The 22,992-nt window shown below is 30.8% G+C and overlaps 4 protein-coding genes across 6 annotated transcripts; 1 reads left to right on the forward strand and 3 right to left on the reverse strand.

Annotated features, from left to right (window-relative positions):
* Positions 1–7,623, reverse strand: LOC110666386 (internal alternative NAD(P)H-ubiquinone oxidoreductase A1, mitochondrial). Of its 3 annotated transcripts, XR_009144742.1 has the most exons (10): positions 7,010–7,623; positions 4,684–4,894; positions 4,399–4,559; positions 4,148–4,213; positions 3,591–3,754; positions 3,103–3,217; positions 2,556–2,735; positions 2,307–2,471; positions 254–334; positions 1–178 (listed from the first exon to the last, which is right to left on the reverse strand). XR_009144742.1 is itself a non-coding variant. In XM_021826863.2 (9 exons), exons 1-8 carry the CDS (start codon positions 7,484–7,486, stop codon positions 2,319–2,321), a joined length of 1,527 nt encoding a protein of 508 aa, XP_021682555.2. In that variant the 5' UTR covers positions 7,487–7,623; the 3' UTR covers positions 1,864–2,231; positions 2,307–2,318. The 3 variants fall into 3 exon arrangements, 2 of the variants coding, with proteins under 2 accessions (XP_021682555.2, XP_021682554.2); XM_021826863.2 differs by lacking the exons at positions 1–178; positions 254–334 and adding an exon at positions 1,864–2,231; XM_021826862.2 differs by lacking the exons at positions 1–178; positions 254–334 and adding an exon at positions 1,864–2,238 and having other exon boundaries at positions 7,010–7,618.
* A 1,856-nt stretch (positions 7,624–9,479) lies between these two features.
* LOC110666387 (PHD finger-like domain-containing protein 5A) lies at positions 9,480–11,601 on the reverse strand. Its single transcript, XM_021826865.2, has 2 exons — positions 11,480–11,601; positions 9,480–10,010 (listed from the first exon to the last, which is right to left on the reverse strand). Exon 2 carries the CDS (start codon positions 9,974–9,976, stop codon positions 9,644–9,646), a length of 333 nt encoding a protein of 110 aa, XP_021682557.1. The 5' UTR covers positions 9,977–10,010; positions 11,480–11,601; the 3' UTR covers positions 9,480–9,643.
* Positions 11,602–15,194: 3,593 nt separating this feature from the next.
* Positions 15,195–18,504, reverse strand: LOC110666388 (PHD finger-like domain-containing protein 5A). Its single transcript, XM_021826866.2, has 2 exons — positions 18,279–18,504; positions 15,195–15,772 (listed from the first exon to the last, which is right to left on the reverse strand). Exon 2 carries the CDS (start codon positions 15,741–15,743, stop codon positions 15,411–15,413), a length of 333 nt encoding a protein of 110 aa, XP_021682558.1. The 5' UTR covers positions 15,744–15,772; positions 18,279–18,504; the 3' UTR covers positions 15,195–15,410.
* Positions 18,505–19,342: 838 nt separating this feature from the next.
* Positions 19,343–21,483, forward strand: LOC110666431 (probable leucine-rich repeat receptor-like protein kinase At1g68400). Its single transcript, XM_021826915.2, has 3 exons — positions 19,343–20,183; positions 20,324–20,713; positions 20,804–21,483. The coding sequence occupies exons 1-3, from the start codon at positions 19,343–19,345 to the stop codon at positions 21,385–21,387; spliced, it is 1,815 nt and encodes a 604-aa protein (XP_021682607.2). The 3' UTR covers positions 21,388–21,483.
* The last annotated feature ends 1,509 nt before the right edge of the window (positions 21,484–22,992 follow it).

Raw genomic sequence — 22,992 nt, forward strand, 5'->3', positions numbered from 1 at the left:
TTATTTACGAATTACCACCGTAAATTTATAATTCTCCAGAACTTGTGTGCTACAATTACTCTACTGAGGCATCCCCTTTCTCCTTAATTATATTAGGAGTGAGGATCCAAGCACAATTGTTTAGGAATTTTTTTTTTCAAAAAAAAAAAAAGAAGAAATTGCTCAAGTAACTCCATTCCTGTCAAATAAATTCATGGAGAAGACGATCAAGTCCTTGATCACTTGGCAAAATTCCCTCAGTGAGTATACTTACCTTGCTGCGGTACCAGGGAAGTTTCTGCTCATGCCTATGGCGATGCAAGTATGTAACAAAGTCCAGCCACATGATAAATATCTGCAAAAACTAACACTACATTAGTATCAGAGGATGAGCAATCAACATGTCCAAAATAGAAGGAGAGATACATTAATTGAATTCATCAAATGTGGAATAACATGGAGCTAAGTACTAGGACACAGCTAAAACAGAGCTTGAATAGAGGAGCAGAAGAACCATCCACTACAGATCCAAAACAAAACTGGAATTGTACTCGAAAAGAATTCAATGTCAATTGGCAAGCAAGAAGCAATTAAATATATACTATGAAAGATAGCCTTGAAGTTGATGAGTTTTTTAGTTGAGATAGATGAAAATCATTGTGCACAAGTAGTTATATTCATGGTAAATATGTACAGTTTTGGATTAAAGGCAAGCACGTCGGAGGGAAGGGGAAGGGAACCTGGCCTCTTTTATATATATATATATATATATATATATATATATATATATATATATATATATATATATATATATATATTATTTTAGTATAATATATGAAATACCAAAATTATTTACTTTCTTATCAAATATTTAATAAATTGTTATAAAATTTTTTAACTTAACTATGCTATGTTTTAAATAAATACTATTAACTTCTTAAAAATATATAAATAAAAAATATAATTATTTATGCCAAAATTAATTTTATATATAACATTATAAAATTGTTTTGATTTAGCGAGTTATCTTTTTACAAAAGAGATAAATAATTAAACAGGTATCTACCATAACTTTTTATAGCTAATTTAAATTTATAAATATTTAAAATTTTAATCAATCATATATTAATAAAGTGTTTATAAATGATGATGAGTAGTTAGCACTTAAAAACACATTTATTATTAAAATTATTTTAAATATATTAAATAAGATATGTAATAAAATTTAAAAAATTGAAAAAAATATATGATAAAATACTTTGTTATTAAAGGAGTTGCTTCGAGTAGAGTTGTTTTTGGTGCAACTCTTGCTTGTGTCTGTCACTCGTATGAACAATGTTGAGAACTTGACCTGCGAGTTTCAGCCTCAATGCAGTATCCATCCGCATAATGTACGGCATTCAGAATCGAAAATTCATGATTTTTTTTTTTGAAGGTGGAATTTTAATGACAAGAAAGAGCAAGTTTTAAGCAGAGCATGCAAGACTTGCATGCTTGTAAATAGCGTAGAGCCAACTGGCCTCAGTTAAGTTGTTTCCAACATCTTATCCCTTCAAGCACTTCATTGGGATACCAAATTCCAATTCTTAAGCATGATTAATGAGATGATTTATCATATGGAATGTGTTGGATCACCCAAAGTAAACATCGAAAAGTCCTTCGAAATTCCTGCATTTTTCAATCCAGTTGAAAATACGCAGGAGGCTGCAAACAAACCATTAACAACCATATATATAGCAAATATGAAAACTCAAAGCAATGGCGCATGAATTTTATCATTGTTTATCGGATATAAAAAAAAAAAAATATATATATATATATATATATATATATATATATATATATATATATATATATACCTATTTTTATCTATTTATTGGGGAATTGTGTTAACAAATCACGTTGATAACTTATTTAACAGCAAAACCCATAATTCTCTGGAACCAAATTTAGAGAGAGGAGAGGCCCAGGGGTGTGCTAATAACTCGAGGGGAAAAATCTCTATAAATTCGTTCTAAAAGCGTAACCAGCCAAAGAAACCAGCCACGTGGGAGAAAGATATTACAAACCGATGGGTAGCCATTATACGAGGATGACAAAAGAAAGCAAATTTGCAACAAGGAACATGGCACTTTTGAGTCTAAGCCCGACAGAAGAAGCCTACCCTTATTCAACGTACTCCACAAACCAATGGCATTGAAATGACGATCAAATGTTACACGAGCACAAGCAACTACAATCAGATTACATGCCTGCGTCCTGACATCCAACATTAGGTAAAAATAAGATACTAAAAAGAATAGCCTCTAGTAATGGAAAGGGCATACCTTTTTTCAGATCTATATTCTGCTTATATCTCGACCAAACACAAAAGTTGTGGCCCAGTTAATAGCCACATAGAATCTATTCCTCCAGCTTATTACACGTGTTAGATATGCAGAGCGCCATACAAACCAACTGATAAATCCTGCCAGAGAAATCCCTTTGGCCTCCTGTGGAAAATGATACACAAGTGACTCACCCAATTTTATCTTTACAACTCAAGCAAAATGGCCTCAAAAGGAATAGATGCTCACTTTGCTCTGTCTAAGATCAACCAAAGCCTTGAAGCTGCCAATGGTTGCCATGCTTCCCAGATGTCTGTAAACAAATGGATCCCCCAATTCTACATCTTTAGCACCATATGCATGCCCCCCACCAGCTCTACCAATTTTGTTTAAGAGAATTGAAAGATATTTTCCTTGCCGTTCGGCAACCTGTTTCAGATTTTAATTAGAAGGGAAAAATGCCACCAGCATTAGATTTTCAGAAATGAAAAAAAAAACTGGCATGACATGAACAGGAGAAATGCATTAGCAACAAAAGGAGAAATGAGACACTTGAATCAAACAGAAGGTCAAACTATCAAGACTGGAGCTAAATAATTTGCTTCCTGGAATTGTAAGTTACTTTGAAACATTTTTCATTGAAAGGACAGCCTTGAACACTTGATGCAACTGCATAATGCATAAGAGCCCACATATAAAATCTCTACTTCTTTATTATTGACATGAGATTTTCAAAGTTCACCAGCCGACACTTAATAAAATAGGATCTGAATAGTTCATATGGATCAAAGTTCACCTGAGCCAAAGCAGGAAGGACTGTTTTACCAGTGCTTTCAAGAAAGCCACTGCAGTCACCAATAGCAAACACATCCTGCACGGAAGGGACTCGTAGCCACTCGTCAATACCAATCCTGTAATTAAATGATAATTATTAGAACAAGTTAACTTTGGTCCAACAGACCTAAAGCATAGACACTGGGTTTTGAAAGAAAGGGAAAAAAGAAACAACATAGGGATCTGACCTAAAAGATCATCAATATTGCAATGCAGGAAATCAACATCTTTGAAAGGAAGATTATCAAAAACATCGCAACAAAACTTAAATTGCATAGGAGGAACAATATAATACATTGGAAAAACGTTCAAATGAAAAACCTTCAAATTTACACATAATGGAATGTAATCAAATAATATTTTAACAAGATAATGAACTCAAGATTCATTTAATTACATTAAAATACACCAAGTATGCACTTTGTGCATTACAAGGAGTAAATAACTTACCTTCCACCAGGAGATTTTGGAAGGTCCAGAGATTTTACTAGAGGTGAGGGTCCAACACCAGTAGACCATACCAATAAACCATATGGAACCTCTGAGCCATCATTAAGAATTAGTTTCTGAGGCTCAACATCTTTGACAATCCCACGGACAAGGCGAACACCTGACTGAAGGAAAAAAAAAAAAGGATTAAGAAAAATCCATTAATAATGGGAAATGCCAAGTAGGTTCCAACAATTAACAATAAATAGATATGCCTAACTATCTATGCATTATATAGTCTTTATAAAGCAAACTTAGAAAGTGTATGCTCTGAGTGCACAATTGACCCCTTGTTGATATCTACACAGCTTTACTTGTTACTTATTTAACAATGAAGACAAAAATTACACATTTTATACAAATTTCCAAATCCTTTCACATGAATGGGAATAGATTTTCGTTCATTAATATATAACTTAAAAATAATATTGATACAATGAACACTCTTCTGTATCCAAGTGAATTAAATCATTTCAGATAGGAAAAGGCAATCTTTATAACGGTTAAAGATTTCTAACCTTTGTCAACTGCTTAGTAGCATAACGACGGAGCCGATCATCAAAGGAAGATAATATCTCATTCGCCTGTGAATATGATAAGAACTTAGCTAATTCCGCAACATATTATTGACAACTCTCAAATAGAATTCAGCAACAGAAAAATCCTAATTGTGTGCTAATAGCAATCATAGAATGTTTTCCAGCCAAAATGTTGGCAGGGATAGCATTCATTTCAAAGAAGACAGTCTTAAAATTCTTAATGAACCAACCTCAATCAATGTAACATGGATATAATCTTTCACATGGGCATATCTTTGACGAACATCTCTCATGATAAAATCACTAAGTTCACCACTGAATTCAACTCCAGTGGGGCCACCTCCAACAACAACACAATGTAACAATCTTCTCTTCTCTTCTTCTGAAATACCTACAACCCAAACCCACACAAAAGTAAAATATTTGTGAAAGCACGTACATACCACTTTCACTACATACTGCAAACTTACTGCACAAAAAAAGAAAAGGTTGGGGGAAAATGGCAATTTGCATACCAGGTACATCAGAAAGCATCAAGTTCAGGAGTAGCTTTCTCCGAATTTCCTGAGCATGGTGAACTTCCCGAAGAAAAATTGCATGTTCTTTGACACCCTGGATCCCAAATGTTGAGGCCTCTGCTCCTAATGCAATTACCAATTTGTCATATGAGATATCGAACTTCCGTGGATCCATGGTGTATCCATCAGTAACGGTCTGACAATGCACCTTTAATAAATAAATCCAAATTTTTTAGGACTATGCCATTGCAGTATTGAAATCTCAGAAATTTAAAAATAAATGTGACATAATGGATTATGCCAATTGTAGAGCAGAAAACACTGTTAGGGGGGAAACAAAAGGTTGAGGTTTCCAAAGTCCAACAACTACACATTGGAATCTTTATTAACGAATTTTAGCTTAAGTGAAAAAACACAAAATATAGAAAAGATTTCTCTTTAAGATGTAAAATAAATAAAAAAAGTGAAATAAAGAAAGTTTTGGAGCATGTGGAAGGAATGAACCACAACTTTACTTAGCCTCTGTTTGGAGGGAAGTTTTATAAAGTAAGATTTTAAAATCTAGGATATGCATTTTGTAGAAAACATTGTTTAAAATAGAGATTTTTAGAACTTCCATATTTTAACCCACCAAATTGATGAATAAAGAAAATTTTCACTTTAAAACCTCTAAATATCTTTAAAATGTTTTTCCATTCTTCTCAAACAGTAAGAAACTATAACCCTTTGTCTGGATTGAGAGAAATGGAGAGAAGAAAAAAGAAATTCTCTTGTTTGAGCATCAAATAGAGGAGATGAAGAGAAAGGAGTAGAAATTCCATTGCTCACCTAATTAACCCAAAATATTTCCCTTCAATTTAGAGGGAAATGGAGAGAAATGATTGTTTTTATTTTAAAATAGTTAAATGTCTTTCTATACACAGGAAAAAAAAAAAAAGATATAATAGTTATTTCCCTCTTTCATTTAAGAGAGAAATTGTATTTTTCTCGTACATTAAATTTCCTTTCTTTTCTTTTTTCTTCATTTCCCCTACAAAATTAAAAATCCAAACAAAAGGTTTCAAAAATTAAGAAAAACATTTCTTCAAAAAACTTTGCTTAAAAAACCTTACTTTCCTCTAAACTCTTCTAAACACTGTTGTTAGAATCTTACGATTCTCCATATGAATCTTACAATTTGATTCGAATCCTCATTTTCAAATCTATAAGTTCAATCTCAAATATACCTGAATCTTGACTAAATCTTATGATTCTATAGTAAATCACGTGAATCCATATGATTCTACCGATTCGGTCAATTCTTTTTCTGGACGGTTGTTAGACTCTATAGCTTCAAAATTTAATATTTGACTATTATTTTTTTAATGTAAAAAGAGCACATAAAACTTTTCCTTAATTATTTTTCTTTCACTAGCCATTCTTTTCCCTCCTCCTTTCATTTTCTTTTTGTTAATATACTTCTATAATTATAGTTTGCAGATTACACATTTTATATTAATATGTTCTGACCTTTTAATTTAACCAATTATCTTTTTTATTATTTAATTATTTGTTCAAATTTAAATAGGAATTTATGATATTATCATTGTTTAAAATTCAAGAGTTTATAGTTTATAACATAAAACCACATAGCATCTCAAACTCAAACTCAAACTAAGCCTTTATCCCAAATTTGGGGTTGGCTACATGAATTCGCTTTTTCCACTCTCAAAGATTTTGGGTTAAATGTGTAAGTAAAACCACATAACATAATAAGAATATATTGTCCTATTATAAAGAATCCATCTCATTAGCTGAATGATAATTCAATATTTAGCTAAATATGTCACTGTGATATTTTTTTTTTCACTTATTTTTTAAACATATATGATTTGTAATTAACTATGAGAATTTTTATGGAATCTTTTGATTCAATTCAATTTTTGATTCACAAAATGAAGATTGTAATCCTCGATTTGACCACTAGGCTTCTAACTCGTCCTAAACAGCGTGTTAGGAAAAAAACTGGAAAAAGGCATTGACATTGATACTAATTGAACAATACTATGACTACGTAAGCACAATACAGGGAGAGGAAAAAGGAAAAGGGGAAACTTTTATCTAAATAATTCTCTTTACGCAATAATAAAAATGGGGTTGAAATTCTCAAAAATAAAAAAGAGGGAGGAGTTTTTTTGGTTGTGGTGTGGGGGGGGGGGGGGGGTTGGGGGGTTTTAGAGGATAATGAATCCCAACAGAATCAATTCATACATACACTCAAAACAAACTTTAAAGAAAGCTTGAACCAATACAAAAAGAAATTTCCAAGTAAAAGAAGCATTACCAAATGGTTATGAGTATCGAGACCAGTGCAGTTGGCGAGAAAGTAGAAGGATCCGGGTTCCTTAGAAATGGCAGGCTGGATGCGGGCGATGGGTTCAGCCACTGACCTGAACTCGAGGGTGCCGACACAAGTGGAAGCCAGCAGAGGGGTGAAGACCATGTGGTTCCGGGGGGATACGCAAACGACATCGTACAACTTGGTGTCTATGCCCTTCATGAGGCGGCAGCCAGCCCAGCCCGACCCCAACACGACGACCCTTGGTTTCTCCTTGGGCTTGGTGGGGCCTAGGCCGCCATACTGTGTTGGCGACGCTGATGAACGGTTGTGATTGTGAAGGGAGGCGTCGGTGGTGAAATGGGAGAGAGAAGAGAACAAAAAGTTGGGAGAAGTAGTTAAAATGAGGGGTTTGGCTGTGATGGATGGAGAAGATGCTGATTTGATAGCTGAGAATCGAATTAGGTTCCCAACCCAAGCCATGGCTGTGCCGGTGCGTTATCCAAGATGTTTGGCGACGATCGATATCAAATTCAACAGACCAGTGAAAATATATAGAATGGCATTGCCAATTTTGACTCGATTAGATGATGAGTCATCATCATCACGGGAATTTACGTGGCAGTCAAATGACAACACACGTTTCTGGAAACGTGTTGAGAAAAATTCTTAAAAATAACAAGGAAAGGAAGAATGATTACTGGAGATAATTTTACGAATCAATTTTCATTGTCATTTTCTGAAAAAATTATAAAATATATCGAAAATTTTATATAAAATAATAAAAAAAATAAATATGTATATAATTATAAAGTCTTTTTAATATTTAATAATTATACCTTATATTAAAACTCTAAAAAATAAAGTTAGTTTTTTTAATTTCATTTTTTTATTTTCATTTACCTTTTAGACGTATAACACTTTCAAATAATAAATAAAACCAATCTTAAAATTTCTAATGCATAAATCAACCCAAGTCTTTTTAAGTTTCAAAGTATGCCAAACTATAAAAATAGTGGACACATTGTTAAAGATTTTAAGATGTTTGTAAGAATTTTTGAAAGATTTTAATGTTTAAACGTGCCTGAAATCTTGAATTTATATGTTTAGAAAGTCTATTGACGAGAAAATCTAAAACTTTGTATGAATTACTCATTTTATTTATTTTTTAAAATTTTTATAATTAAATAAAAAATTTTTAATTTGAACAAATTTTATTCTATTAATAAAATCAAATTTGAAAATTTTGAACTTTTATTTTGAATATGTAGTTCAATTTATATTTTTATCAATACTGCATAATGAAAATTTTGCATTTTCTACTTATAAAATTATTTTTATGTTTCATTCATACAATTAAACAATAAGTTGTTTATTTTAAATAAATTTCTCTCCACTTAGATTATATAATTGATTTTAATTTTAATGCATTTGACCTAACATTCTAGTAATATCAGTTAAAATTCTCAAATTCTGATTTGAACATTGAATAAATTTTAATTTAATTCTCAAAAATTTTAAAAATTAAATAAAATAAGCCATTCAATTTTGGATTTTTTCTAGTCAATAAGCCTATTTGGATATGAATATATAATCGATTGAAAATTTTATTTAAATTAAATATTAATATAATTAAAACATTTATTGCTATTTTTTTGGAGTTATGAGCTCAAATTTGATTTTGGGATATGTTGCGGGATGAGAGGTATGAAATATGAATCGTTTTGAGGAAATAGTAATTTTAAAGACTAATATTTTAAAAAATATTTAATAGAGAAGAACGGGTATTTAACATACGAGTCCAATTGACTGAGGTGGAACCTTTGGATAATAACAATAATAAAAGAAGGATTCGTGGCTGATGGTGGACTTTGGACAGTCACAAGTTTGGGATGCGCCTAATCGGTGGCGGGGCAGCTACGTCATATCCTCTTCCTTCGGAAAATTAAAAGAAAAAATAAATAAATAAAAGGAGACAGAGACCCCAGTCTTGAAGAAAGAAAGAGTAGTGGAGCTGAACTCGTTCCCGAGTTCAATTAAAAATATTCAGTTGTCACAAACAGAAACCAATTACCAATCTTTTAACCAATTCACATTCCTAAAATGTGGGTGCATATTAGTCATATTGTTTTTCCACGGTAACTTGATTGAAGCTCTACTACGAAACAAGAAAGAAAAGGAATATATTAGCAACCTATCAATGTGTTTTCAACTTTTCATGAATACATGTTTATCATCTCAGCAATTAACAACTTGGTATTTATATGCACAACTTCCATTTCCAAAACAAAAACCAACATGCATACCTGAGCTGGAAATGGTGTTAAGACCACCACAAACATGAGCAAGAGACACAAAGAGCGCCCACTCTAAGACCAGTCTCTCTCTCTCTCTATCTCTTAGATGATTAATTGCTGGAACTCTTCACCACAGAGTGAAGGGGCCTGCTGCCCTCTGTAAAATACAACATGCTCCAAAACATAAAATCTCAGTTCATAAGATTACAAGCAACACAGCCATTTGCAATATCTTTAGGAACAAAATACAAACTTAAATTATTTAGGACAGCCTAAATTAGGTCTCTCCATTGATCACAACACAGACAGAAATAAAAGCAGCATAGATGTAACCCACAGCTCATCATCTTTTCTTAAAACCATATTTCTTGCGTTCATAAAACAAATCTGTTTTGGCACTCCCTAAATTAACAATTTTTGGACACCCATCTCTATCTTTCTCCTGCTGTGTACACTCTTTGCAATAGTAGGCATCTGAGATGCCAACCCCTCCACATATAACACATCGACCTTGGAAAGATCCATAATTGCACTCGTCACAAATTCGCACAAGCGTGCAAGGACGTACATAGGAATCACATATCACACACTTCCCATCATCTTTCTCACACAGTCGTCCTATGGCAATTCCTGGCTGCTTCCGGCACATTATCAAATCAGGATGATGCTTGGCCATCCTTCAAGGTCCTAATTTCTACAATGCCTATAGCCTGCAAATATGGCCGCATAACCAATAATATTAAAACTTTCTCAATCATAATATTGCAATACAACATTCATAAAGACAACAGCCAAAAAAGTTCACACATACAAAATTATGTGTCCAAAAGGCAACTTCTGAACAGAATTCAAAGCAAACAGCATCTGTAGCTTTCCATATATTAAACAGAAGAATTGCAATGCTTAATAGAGACAATTAATAGACCATCAACTCAAATGATAAAATCAAACAAACAAAAACTCCAATATCAAACCTGACATCTCCACACAGCAGACTGAATTGTTATCTAATCATGTCCCAAATTAAATTAACCTGCTAAATTTTTTCAAGTATTTTCGCAGCTATAAGGTTCATGAACAAGCCTCAATTTCCAAGATCAGACTCAAATGATCATCTAAAATCTAAATTACCATGTCTAATCCTACATCAAGGATAACAGTTATGCCTTGCTCAAATGTCTTTCCAAGTAAATTTTACACAATAAGACTTCTCCAAAACAGTATTATTAAGGCCAGAGGCAATTTACTGAGAAAAGCATATTACAATTTTCATCTAAAAAGAAAACAAATCTTGCGAAAAAATTAATCTTTTGTTTGGATCCTTAACTTGACAGGGAAAACGAGGAGAAATTAAAGAGAAAGAGAAATTAAAGAGAAAAAACGAGGAGAAAAAAATAAAATAAAATTAATTTATTCTATATTGTTTAGATAAATTATTAAAATAAAAATAATAATAATTTCTCCCCTAGAAGAAATATTATTATATCTATTTTGTAAAAAAATATTTAAATATTTTAATTATCATTTTCATTTCTCATCGTTCCTCTCCATTTCCAACCAATTTAGAAAAAAAATATTTTGAATTAAAATTTCTCTTCATTTTTCCCATCCTCTTCTTTTCTCTTCAGTTCTCCCTTAATTCTATTTGATGTTCAAATAAAAAAAATTTAAATATTTAAATATTTTAATCATCATTTCATTTTTCTTTGTTACTCTCCATCTCTCACCAATTTAAAGATAAATATTTTAAGTTAAAATTTTTCTTTATTTCTCCCCTTCCCCTTCATTTCTCTTCAATTTTACCTTCTATTCGATGTCCAATAAAAAAATTTAAAAAGATTAAAGTTCTTTTATTTTCCCTTCTCTCCATATCTCTGGATCCAAGCAAAGGGATAAAAAAAATATAAACAATAATAATAAAAAATAAAGTGCTGCTGCCTGCTGAAGTAAATATGGTGTAAGGTAAAAGGAGTAGCAGAGAGGAGAAGGAGAGAAGGGAAGAAAAATTAAAAAGAAAAAATTAAAAAAAAATTGAACTGCGCAACTGCTGAAAGGCTGCGCCATGTGAAACTTGAAAGTAGAAGAATAGAAGAAGATGAGAGGAGAGATGAAAGAAGAAGAAGAAGAGGAGAGAGAGAGAGAGAAAGAGAGAGAGAGAGAGGAAGGATGAGAGAAATACCTTAGGTTGAGCCTCTGATGACTGATGGACTACTTCTCCAGCAGCGGTGGCGCGGACTTCTCCAGGAGCTCTCTCACTAGGGGAAATACCTAGGGGTATTTTAATGCGTAAATTACTAGGAGGTATTTAATTTTATTAAAATTATTTATTTATTTTTTAAAATTAATTAAAATATATTATTTTATTTAACTCATGAAAATTTGTTTATAAATTGATTTAAATTTATAAATATTTAAAATTTTAAATAATTATATATTTAACAAAAATATTTATGAATAATTAATAAATATTTATTTTATTTGATAAAAAATAATATATAAATGTATTTATTATTAAAATAAAAAAAATATTAAATAAAAATAATATAATAAAATATTTAATTAAATTAACTTATAAATATCAAAATAAAAAATTAAGTTTTTTAGCTTATTTTTTAATTTATAATTCAATTTATAAACTTAAAAATTATTATAAAAAAATAAAGAATTTTATTTTTAAAACTTATAAGGACCTATTGTTATTAAAAATTAATTTTTAAATATATTAATCAGAAAATATCAAAAAATAAATTAAAATTAAATTTAATAAATTTTTATAATAAAAATATTAAAATAATAAAATATTTTTTTTAAAATTATTTTATTGAATAACATTTTAAATAGTATTTTTATTAAAATAGTTTTAAATTTTTAAACACAATATTAAAAAAATACTAAATTAATTTGATTAATTTACAAATTAGGACAAACACTTTTTCATCATGATTCTTTTAGTCAAATGGAAAAAGCTCAAAATGCCTTTTATTTTTAAGGGGTAAATGCTGAAATAAAAAATATATATTTTTACAATTTTATCATATTAAAAAAATTCTTATTAAATCATAAAATTTTTTAACCCTTATTAATTCTATCATAAAATTAATAAAATTAACATCAAATGTCACGTCACATCAATAATATAATATAATTGATAAAAATTTAAAACATATAAAATTTAATTGACAAATTAATTAGTATAAAGTATAGTTACAAAAATTGAAAGGACATCATTTTTTAACTATTTTTTTTAAAATTATTTAATTTTAAAATATAAAAATATTAATTATAATTATATATTATATATATTATTAATTAAAATATATAAATTTAAATGAGATAAAATATTATTAAGGTAGGATCGGGTATTTTAAATATTGATTAAATTAAAAAAATATAATTTTTACAAATACTTTATATATTATCATCTTTATCTTTATTATAATTTAAAGACTAAAATATAATTTTTTAAAATATTTATTATGAAAATTATATATAATTAATTTAAATTTATATAATAATAATAATAATAATTAAAGTCTCTAAACTAGTTAAAATTAGGTATATAGATATTTTTTGCCATCCAATTATGCTCCAAAGAAATTTCATAACAATATTTAAAAATTATGAATTTTTTAATATAACTTCATTTAATGTTATTTTAGTTATTTTCCTTTCTACTCTTATTTCTTTATTACTACTTTATTACATTTTCAAGTTGATGCATTTTCAAGCCAATTAAATTAATCAAAATCAAATTGTTAATTAACTTAATTTTAAAAGTAAGTCATTTAAAAAATTATATAAATTAAAATGGATTAGAGAAATTGTAAAAAAAAAATATATTCAATTTTTTGCAACTATGTATATATTAAAAAATTATCAATTAAAACATATACATTTAAACTCTTATCAATTGCGCAACTAACATGACATTTCTATTAGTGAATTAATGACATAATTAATGATAGAATATAATTAATAATAATTAATTATATTAATTTTTAATTGGTAAATTTGTAGTGTGATAGAAATACAAGTATGATTTTTTTTTTTTACATTTATCCCTATTTGTAATAATAAATCTTTTTTTTTTTTTTGTGAGAATGAGAAAAGCTAAAAGCCTAAGCAACAACAAAACGACTGTAGGAAATTCCTACAACATCATGAAATAGCCCTGACAAAATATTAACTGGAGGTTCTTCTAAGAAGTGCCGACCAAGAGGCAAACAGTAAGCCATATAAGCTAACCAATCTATAACGGCCCGACCCACTAGTAATATTGTCCTGGGCCGAAGCCCTCACGGTTTTAAAACGCGTCATTAGGGGTTACGAACCACCAACTTATAAACTCAGTATCTCTCCCGTGTTTTGCCGATGTATGGGATTTGCCTAGGGTGTTACAATCCACCCCCTTATGGGACTTAGGGTCCTCTCTGAGGTTTGCCCCATCATCGCTCAAGGTTGCACGCGGAGCGGCTTTGATATCACAAATGTAACGGTCCGGTCCACTAGTGATATTGTCCGCTCTTGGCTGAAGCCCTCACGGTTTTAAAACGCATCATTAGGGGTTACGAACCACCAACTTATAAACCCAACATATCTCCCGTGTTTTGCCGATGTGGGATTTGCGTAGGGTGTTACACAATCAACGCTAAAATTTGTTTTCCTATAAATGTGGCGAATTTGAACATCCAAATCCTTAAGAAGAAGACTGCCAATGGAGTCCACAACGCAGCGTTAAATGCATTGATTATTCGAGAGACCCAGAACAGTATTAACCGCACTCAAGTTATCACATTCCAAAATAACTTTCCTATAGCCTCTATCATAAGCCAATCTTAGCCCCTCATGCATAGACCATAACTCAGCTCCAAGAACAGAGGAGACGCCATACGATTTTTGTTATTCTCCTTAAGAGAAGACCCCTTAGCCCTAAACTCAAGAATCCAATCTTATTGCTCCAATCTCATTTTCTTCAAATCTGATTGCTCTCTATCTGCACTGAAGAATATCCAACCCCAGTTTCTAACCCAAATAAGATGGCTAAAGCTTTGTAATTTTAACCATTGTATTTATGGAAAGAACTCTAAATGATATTTCGTAAACGATAAAATTTATGAAACAAATAATTTCCAGTTAGTACCGAAGCTCAATGAGAATGGCTAGAAGTCACAAACAATCGTAAAAACATAAACAAATGAACTAAAATTCTAATTAATTTAAAAAATATATTTTCATTATTTGAGTAGGAGGAATATTTCATGAAAGATTATTTCCATGAAATATAAAAGTTCTATTTTAATATTTTTTTAAATTATATAGATTAATATTGTGGTGGAGAAAGGACAAAGTTCAAAAAAAAGTTAATTAGTGTCTTCAATGTGCAATATTTAAAGTAATAAATATATTAAATTATATTTAGATAAAACTAATTAATATATTCATTATTGTTATCATTAATTTAATATAAAAATTCTCTTAAATGTAGTTTAGGTTGATGAGTATATAATTTTAAATTATAATGGATAGTTGATTATTTTGATGATAATGAAAAACAACGTTACCGCGAATGAAACATTATATTGAACATTATTGGGATGCAATAACTTTTGATCTCCTTAATCGGAGGGACAAAGTACAGAATTAGAAAGAATCGCTGTTTCGAAAGGAAAGTGAATTTACAAAGGGAGGGAATAAATAAAAATACCCATTTCCATATCTTCTTCATCGAAATATCTTATGGTCCAATAACAATTTAGCCCAGCCAACTAACTATAAATTAGGAAAAGTTAAAAATCATTAATATGAAATTGCACCAGATTAAAATTTAATTTTTTACATTTTAATCCTTGATAATATTCTAAAGCCAGCACTTATAAGCTAAAAATTATTCTAGATTATATAAGCAAGCACATTAGATTATAAGCAATAGTGTCAGTTCAGGTAAACAACCATGTTCAACATTATAAGTAAGTTCTAATCAATAGCAGTTCATCATAACTTCAGTAAATATAAACTCAAACCCTCAAGAGATTGTTACAACAGTTTAAATTGGGTGTCTTCTTGTCTAGAAAACAATGGCACACAAGAAGCACAGCCCATGGCATGGCTCATCATCTTTTCTTAAAACCATATTTCTTGCGTTCGTAGAACAGATCTGTTTTGGCACTCCCTAAATTAACAATTTTGGGACATCCATCCCTATCTTTCTCTTGCTGTGTGCATTCTTTGCAATAGTAGGCATCAGAAATACCCACTCCTCCACAAATAACACACCGACCTTGGAAGGATCCATAATTGCACTCATCACAAACTCGCACAAGTGTACAAGGACGCACGTAGGAGTCGCATATTACACATTTCCCATCACATTTCTCACAAAGTCGTCCAATGGCAATTCCCGGCTGCTTCCGGCACATAATTAAATCAGGATGATGCTTGGCCATGCTTCAAGGTCCTTACCTATACCTATTACCTGCAGAGTGAAAATGGTGAGGTTAAATTGTATACTTGCAAGTTGACTTTCATTTGAAAAATTGACTTCCAAATCAAATCCAAAATGTCTTACTTCATATCATTGCATTGCGTTCAATCATAACACAACAATTTCATTGTAACATGTTGGCATAGGCATCAATAGCACATTAAACCATATATTAAAATTAATGAAAGAAGACTTCCACTTTCTAACCTCACAGTGATTTTATCTCCAAGATGTTCCAATCCTTTCCACTACAACCATCAGCCTCATTATGCAGCCCAGTCATCAGGCTCAAGGTAATATAGACTTCATTACTATACCTAATCCCACATCAAGAATACTGTTGCTTCATACTCCAAGTTTGAGCAATCTACTTTCTTATTTGTGTTTTTAGTATGAGTAGTTGAATTAACAATCGTGCAATTTAGCTAAAAAGCAAGTCATTTTTTTTTTTTTAAATTTGTAAGACTAATTTTCAAAAGTAAGGTACACTATTCCTTTCTTAGGTCACTCATGTGATGCTTTGTTGTTATAAATAGTCTATGTGCTGCTACAAGCAGAGTATGAAAATAAAGAATGCAATGTATGAAACAATCTGCAGAAATCTCTTAGTTTCTAATTTTTCTTGCTTTAAAATCCAACAGATATTCTTTGCACATATGTTTTATCAAGCAAATTTGCAAATTTTCAGCTTTATTATCTTATTATTCGACTTGTGTTATTAGTCACATTAGCAAAATAAAAAAAAAAAATTGTACATGTATACATGATCATGCATACAGAATCATTAAATTCTGAATCTGTAATAAAATCAATTCAAACTACACATGACCCTGCACCCAGTGTAGCCAAGTTTTTTCAGCAAACAAATTATAATATCAGGTACAACAGTTTCAAGTCTTATGTTGACAATGCTTCTTTATGCTGAACATGTCAACAAAGATGTTAAATAGTTGATACTTTTCAATGCCAAACATATCTTGATAGACCTACTTGTTCATATTTTAAAATAGGACCATGAGAATATTTACATAGAGATTAGTAATTTAATCTCTAATAAATTCCCAAAGTGACACTTTAGCTGCAGTGAGAGGAGTTGTGGAGCGACAAACTACACAAAATCTTATGGAACATACTCATTTTAGTGGTTTTTTTCAATTAAGACCCAAAATACATTTGAAGGTAAAACTGAAAAAAATATTGATTTCTATAACTCAAAAATTTTTCATCTCTTCTTTTTTATGCAATACAGAGAAATATAGGTCATTGTACCACATTTTTATTACAAATAATGTAAGATATCCCCACTGCAACCGGGAGGGTTCTGTTCTTGAGAAGCATGGATGGAAATGGAATAATATATAGATTCACAATGCAAATGCAACAGTTTACTCTTATTCTCTGTTAAAACAGAGCTAGATTTGTGTCTTTTGTTTGACAAGTTTTGGATATATAGCTTCTTGATTACTAGCAGTATGAATTTTGCGCAGCAAGCTGGATATACAAGATCTCCAGTGGTATCAGCAGCTGAATTTAGGCTTTTAGTGCTGTAAGTTTTAACAGACAGTACCTTGAGTGGCAGTAGATTTTCCATTTGAAATGCAAACTTAGGATTCCTCTTAGATTTAACTTGGAGTTACTATTTTGTAGTTTTTTTTTGAAGTTTAATAATTGCTCTGCTGATGCACTTTCCTTTTAATTAATAAAAAAAAAACACAGAAGCATAGGATATTCTCACAATAATACATATCATAAGAGTGCATATTCCATGAACAACAGCTATAGAGACTATTTACTGGTACCGCAATTCATCCTTGAGCTAGCTCTCTCACTCTCCCGTCTACTAAACTATCTATTAATGTTATCCCAGGTCCACTGTTGTTTACCTAGCTTGAAAATAGAGAACACAGTCTTTAAAGGGCAAAATATAATTGAAATATACAAGAACAGTTCAACAGTACCAAGTAAATAAGGAAATTTTATACTTTGGGGAAACTTGCACAGTGATTCCCAAAACACAGCTATGTTCTAGGCTAAAAATCCAGGATTTCATCCACAAAATCTCAGTATTTGCATTATATAACACTCTTCCGGGAGTCTTACCAGGTACTGGCTACATTACGGAAGTCTACAAAGTTATTTATGTTTGAAAAAGACCCATACGAACAGAAAACCTCAAAATAATAGATTCCCAATCTCATGTTGACATTAAATTAACTCCCAATATAACAATGAAATGAAATTCTTTACCAATTTTTTTTTTCTTTTTTTAAAATATCAACAAATATGCAACCTTGAAGCAAGCAGCACCATCAATATATAGAAATAGAGATGATACATAACACAGCGAAAAAAGGAAAAGAAAACATTATCTACCGATCTAAGCTTTATAGGGTTCTAAAGAATTATGGATACATTTTACAAGAACAGATACTACCATTGACGATGGAAATTAGAAAAAGAAATAGAGAAAATAATAAAGAGGTTCAACAGGACTAACCTGCACGGATAGCGGACTGTGACGGATGAAAAGCTTGAACGGAGCTTTGCTATCTAACTTACTTAGAAAGAGTGCAGATTTGTAGGTTAACAAACACTAACATGGAGGGAAACGGCACAGGGGAGGACCAGAAGTGACCATTACACCGGAACCCATATATATATATGGGCTCCGACGGGAATACAAGAACCATCCAGGGACGTCACTGGGAGGAAGGTACGGAAGACTAGCTCGCCCAATGCAGCTACCACTTGGACTTGCTTCTTTAGGATGTGGCCCGAATCAACTTTTGGCTCATTACTCAACTGTATTTCGGCCCTATGCCCCAAACCAAAATTACCCATTTTACTATCTATAACCAGTCACTCTAAAAAATTAATTTAATTTCATGAATTTAAACTATTTAGTTACTTATATTAAGAGCTTGAGTCATATTTTTTTTGAAAAGAGTTATAAATAGATTTGATATAGATTCAATCATTCGTAATTTTTTATGATAAATGAAACTTTAGTACAAATTGGATAAACTTTATGTTTTGTATAAATTGGTACGTAAAAAATATATTCAAATTAGAGATGCTACAGTCTTTTAGATGACTACTGTATTGAATAATTATCCCAAATAGAATGGTGATCATGGGGACAAAATGCCATGCACGTATATGCAAATAAATTAAGCTAAGTGCTTTTTGACATTCCTTGCTTCCCTCTACACACACACACACACACATGTATATATATATATATATATATATATATATATATATATAATCCCACCTCCTTCCATCATCAACCGATGAAAAAAATAATATATATGTATTCAAAGCTGTCATACAGCATAAAAATTCTCTGTGGTCTCCGCTTTTGTCCCTAACATAACATTCACTATCGAATCTCAGCTTGTTTTCCCTTGCATACTTCGTCAAAACTGTAATCCTAACAATAAGCAAAGAAAAGGTATATTCTGACTTTTTACGCTTCAGATCAATTATTTCCAGCTTCCAATTATCATTAAACATATCCCATATGTCTCTTTTCTTTCTCCAATTTCTTTTCTCTTCATCATGAATTTGGTTCTCTACTTTTTTCTTTCAACTGCATCGGTTCTGCACTTTGTTCTTTCCATTAACTTGGATCAATATCACCCTGAAGAACGAGATGCGTTATTGCAGCTAAGGGATTCTATGACTTGCTCTTTAAACTTGCATTCAAATTGGACTGGACCACCTTGTATTGCAAATTTTAGCAGATGGGCTGGCATTGTTTGTTCAAATTGGCGTGTAATTCACCTTGTCCTTGAAGGAATCCAGCTTTCAGGTTCTCTCCCGCCTGCATTCCTGTACAACATTTCTTTATTGACTAAACTCAGCTTCAGAAACAATTCAGTCTCTGGACCACTTCCTAATCTCACCAATCTTGTTCACTTGGAATCTGTCTTCCTTTCTTACAACCGATTTACGGGTTCAATTCCTTCTGACTATATTCAATTGCCAAATCTGAAACATCTAGAGTTTCAGCAGAACTATTTAGAGGGTCAAATTCCGCCTTTTGATCAGCGCACATTGACAGATTTCAATGTTTCTTACAATTATCTTCAAGGCTCAATTCCTTCAACAGACACTCTTTTAAGGTTACCAGAGAGCTCCTACGGTCATAACTTGAATCTTTGTGGTTTTCCTTTGGAGCCATGCCCAGTTCCATCTCCGTCTCCGGCTTCGGCCATTTTTTCACCACCTCCTCCCACTCCTGTAAGACCAGGGCAGGACAAGAAAAAGAAACTTGAAATTTGGATCGTTGTTTTAATTGCAGCACTCGCCGCCTTAGTTCCATTCATGGTTTTTGTCGTTGTCCTGTGTTGTTACAAGAAGTTGCACGGAAAAGAAACAGCAAAAGAACCACGAGCAGGTAACAAAGACAGATTTTTACATATTTTACTCTTCACATAAATATTAAATATTAAATGAATTTGGCATACTGGAGTTGTTTTAAGAGATAAAGACTTTTGGATTTCAACATTTTCATTCTGTTTGCTCCGATTGCGATAGGGGGTGGCCCTGCAGGATGGACAGAAAAGAAATTGCTGCATTCCCAAAGCACAGGGGATCCTGAAAGAAGGGTGGAGTTGGAATTTTTCGACAGGAATATAGCAGTCTTTGACTTGGATGATTTGCTAAGGGCATCTGCAGAAGTGTTAGGAAAGGGGAAACATGGCACTACCTACAAAGCAAACCTGGAATCTGGTGCTGTTGTTGCCGTTAAGAGACTTAAAAACATGGACGGCTTGGGCAAGAAGGAATTTATCCAGCAGATGCAGCTGCTGGGAAAGTTAAGGCACGAAAACCTGGTGCAGATTATTTCTTTTTACTACTCCAAAGAGGAAAAGCTGGTTGTCTATGAATTTGTACCTAATGGCAATCTGTTTGAGCTATTGCATGGTGAGTTCAAGTTGTCCTTTTTGTTCCTTTGTCCTCATCAAAATTATAAAAGTCTTATTAATCGACAATATATATGTATGTGTATGCTAGAGAATAGAGGGGTTGGAAGAGTACCTTTGAATTGGGCTGCTAGATTGTCTATTATCAAAGATATAGCGAAGGGTCTAGAATTCCTCCACCGATCCTTACCCTCTCACAAGGTGCCCCATGCCAATCTCAAATCATCTAATGTACTAATCCATCAAGATGGCCAAAGCTACTCCAAGCTCACAAACTATGGCTACTTGCCGCTGCTGCCTTCTCGGAAATTCTCTCAAGGGCTAGCAATTGGCAGGTCACCAGAATTGTCCCAAGGGAAGAAGCTGACACACAAAACAGATGTATACTGCTTTGGAATTATCCTACTAGAGGTCATTACCGGGAGGATTCCGGGCGAAGTTTCCCCAAGAAAAGATGAAATAGTTGAGGATCTTTCTGACTGGGTTCGCACGGTGGTTAACAATGATTGGTCTACAGATATATTAGACGTAGAGATATTGGCAGCAAGAGAAGGCCATGATGAGATGTTGAAGCTTACAGAGATAGCTCTCCAGTGTGCAGATGTGACACCAGAGACACGGCCAAATATGAGTGAAGTAATGAGAAGGATAGAAGAGATTGAGCAAAAAAATTAAAAAAAAAAAAAAAAAAGACCAATTAATTATGCACTGTCAGCTAGTGAAGCATTACACGGATACTTGCAGACTCAAATTGGGTCAAATTTTTTACAAAGTGCAAGGAAATTAATGAATCATTTTATCTTTGAATTAATTAGGTAGCAGAATAATTAATAAATAGATGCTACCGTGCCATTGCAACATCCTTGCTTGACTTCATCAAGAAATGAAAGTAGAAATCCAATCTCAAGGGTATTCAAATTTTCTTGTTTTATTTTTTCTAATAATAATTCTATGCTAAAACAACGTAAAATTTAGCTATAAATGTTTAAAAATTATTATTTAAAGTTGAATAAATTTAAAATAGGTAAATGAACTAAGTCGTCCTTAAATAAGATTTGGTTGAACTTGTTTTCTGTAGTCAAATGTAGAGTTTATTATTATATATTACTAAAACGCACAATATTCTTAATTTCTTAAGGAATTGTAAAAATATTATTTTATCCTTTTTTACTCTCTTAACACTTATTGATTCCTCTATTTTCAAGAAAAAAAATACAGTATCCTCACTTCATACTTTTCTCTCCCATCTTTTCCAAACAATCCCCAATATATATAATTTCAACTTTTTATTTTAATTTAAATTACTTTTAAATTATTTAATTATTATTTTCATTAAAATAATTTTATTTTAATAAAATGAAATTCACTGTTCTAAGGATATTGATAATCTTATCACGTTATGGTTTTTTTATTTTTGGTGTTTTTATTTTTAATTTTTTATTTTATTGTTAAAAATAAAAAACTACCTTTTGCATTATATATCTTAAATTTTTTTGACATGGCACTTTTATCTTTTTATTTTAATTTAGGTATTTTTTTTTACTATTTAAATTTTAAAATTTCTATTTATTTAAATTTTAAACCACATAGTCATATACTAATTCTAATTATTTTTTACTATTTTTTATATTATTTTCTTTTTAATTATTTTTTTGAATTATTTAATTATTAAATTTGCTTTAATCATTATTATCTTTATTTAACTAACGTTTAAGATGATTTATTTTATGATAAAATAAATTTTATTTTATAAATCAAAATTACATTAAGGAAATATAAGACTTTTATATTAATATAGAAAAATATGGTGACAATAAATTATTGATTTATTTTAATAATATTTATTGATCCTTTTTTATTTTTTTTTCTCTATAAGCACTACTTTAAAATAGTAAGATTTTGATTGACATTATTATTATTATTATTATTATTATTATTATTATTATTATTATTATTATTATTATTATTATCTAAAAAATATAAAAAAAAATTATATCTGTGAACTTATTTTATAGTCTATTTAGAGTTTTTAATTTATTAAATTGTGTAAATTTAATTTATAAGTGATAAATACTTAAATTTACTTTGCTCTTAAAATCTAATTTAATCGCAATACATTTAACTTATTTTTTAATAATTAAAAATCTTTAAAAATAATGTGAATATACTTTATTTTTAAATACTAGATGAATTAACTATAAGAATAATGTAATTATTTTTTTAGATGGATTAATCAATTCACTTTTTTAATAAGTATTATTATTATTATCTTCTTTTATT

Source organism: Hevea brasiliensis, chromosome 16 (genome assembly GCF_030052815.1).
Source record: "Hevea brasiliensis isolate MT/VB/25A 57/8 chromosome 16, ASM3005281v1, whole genome shotgun sequence".
NCBI classification, from domain to species: Eukaryota; Viridiplantae; Streptophyta; class Magnoliopsida; order Malpighiales; family Euphorbiaceae; genus Hevea; species Hevea brasiliensis.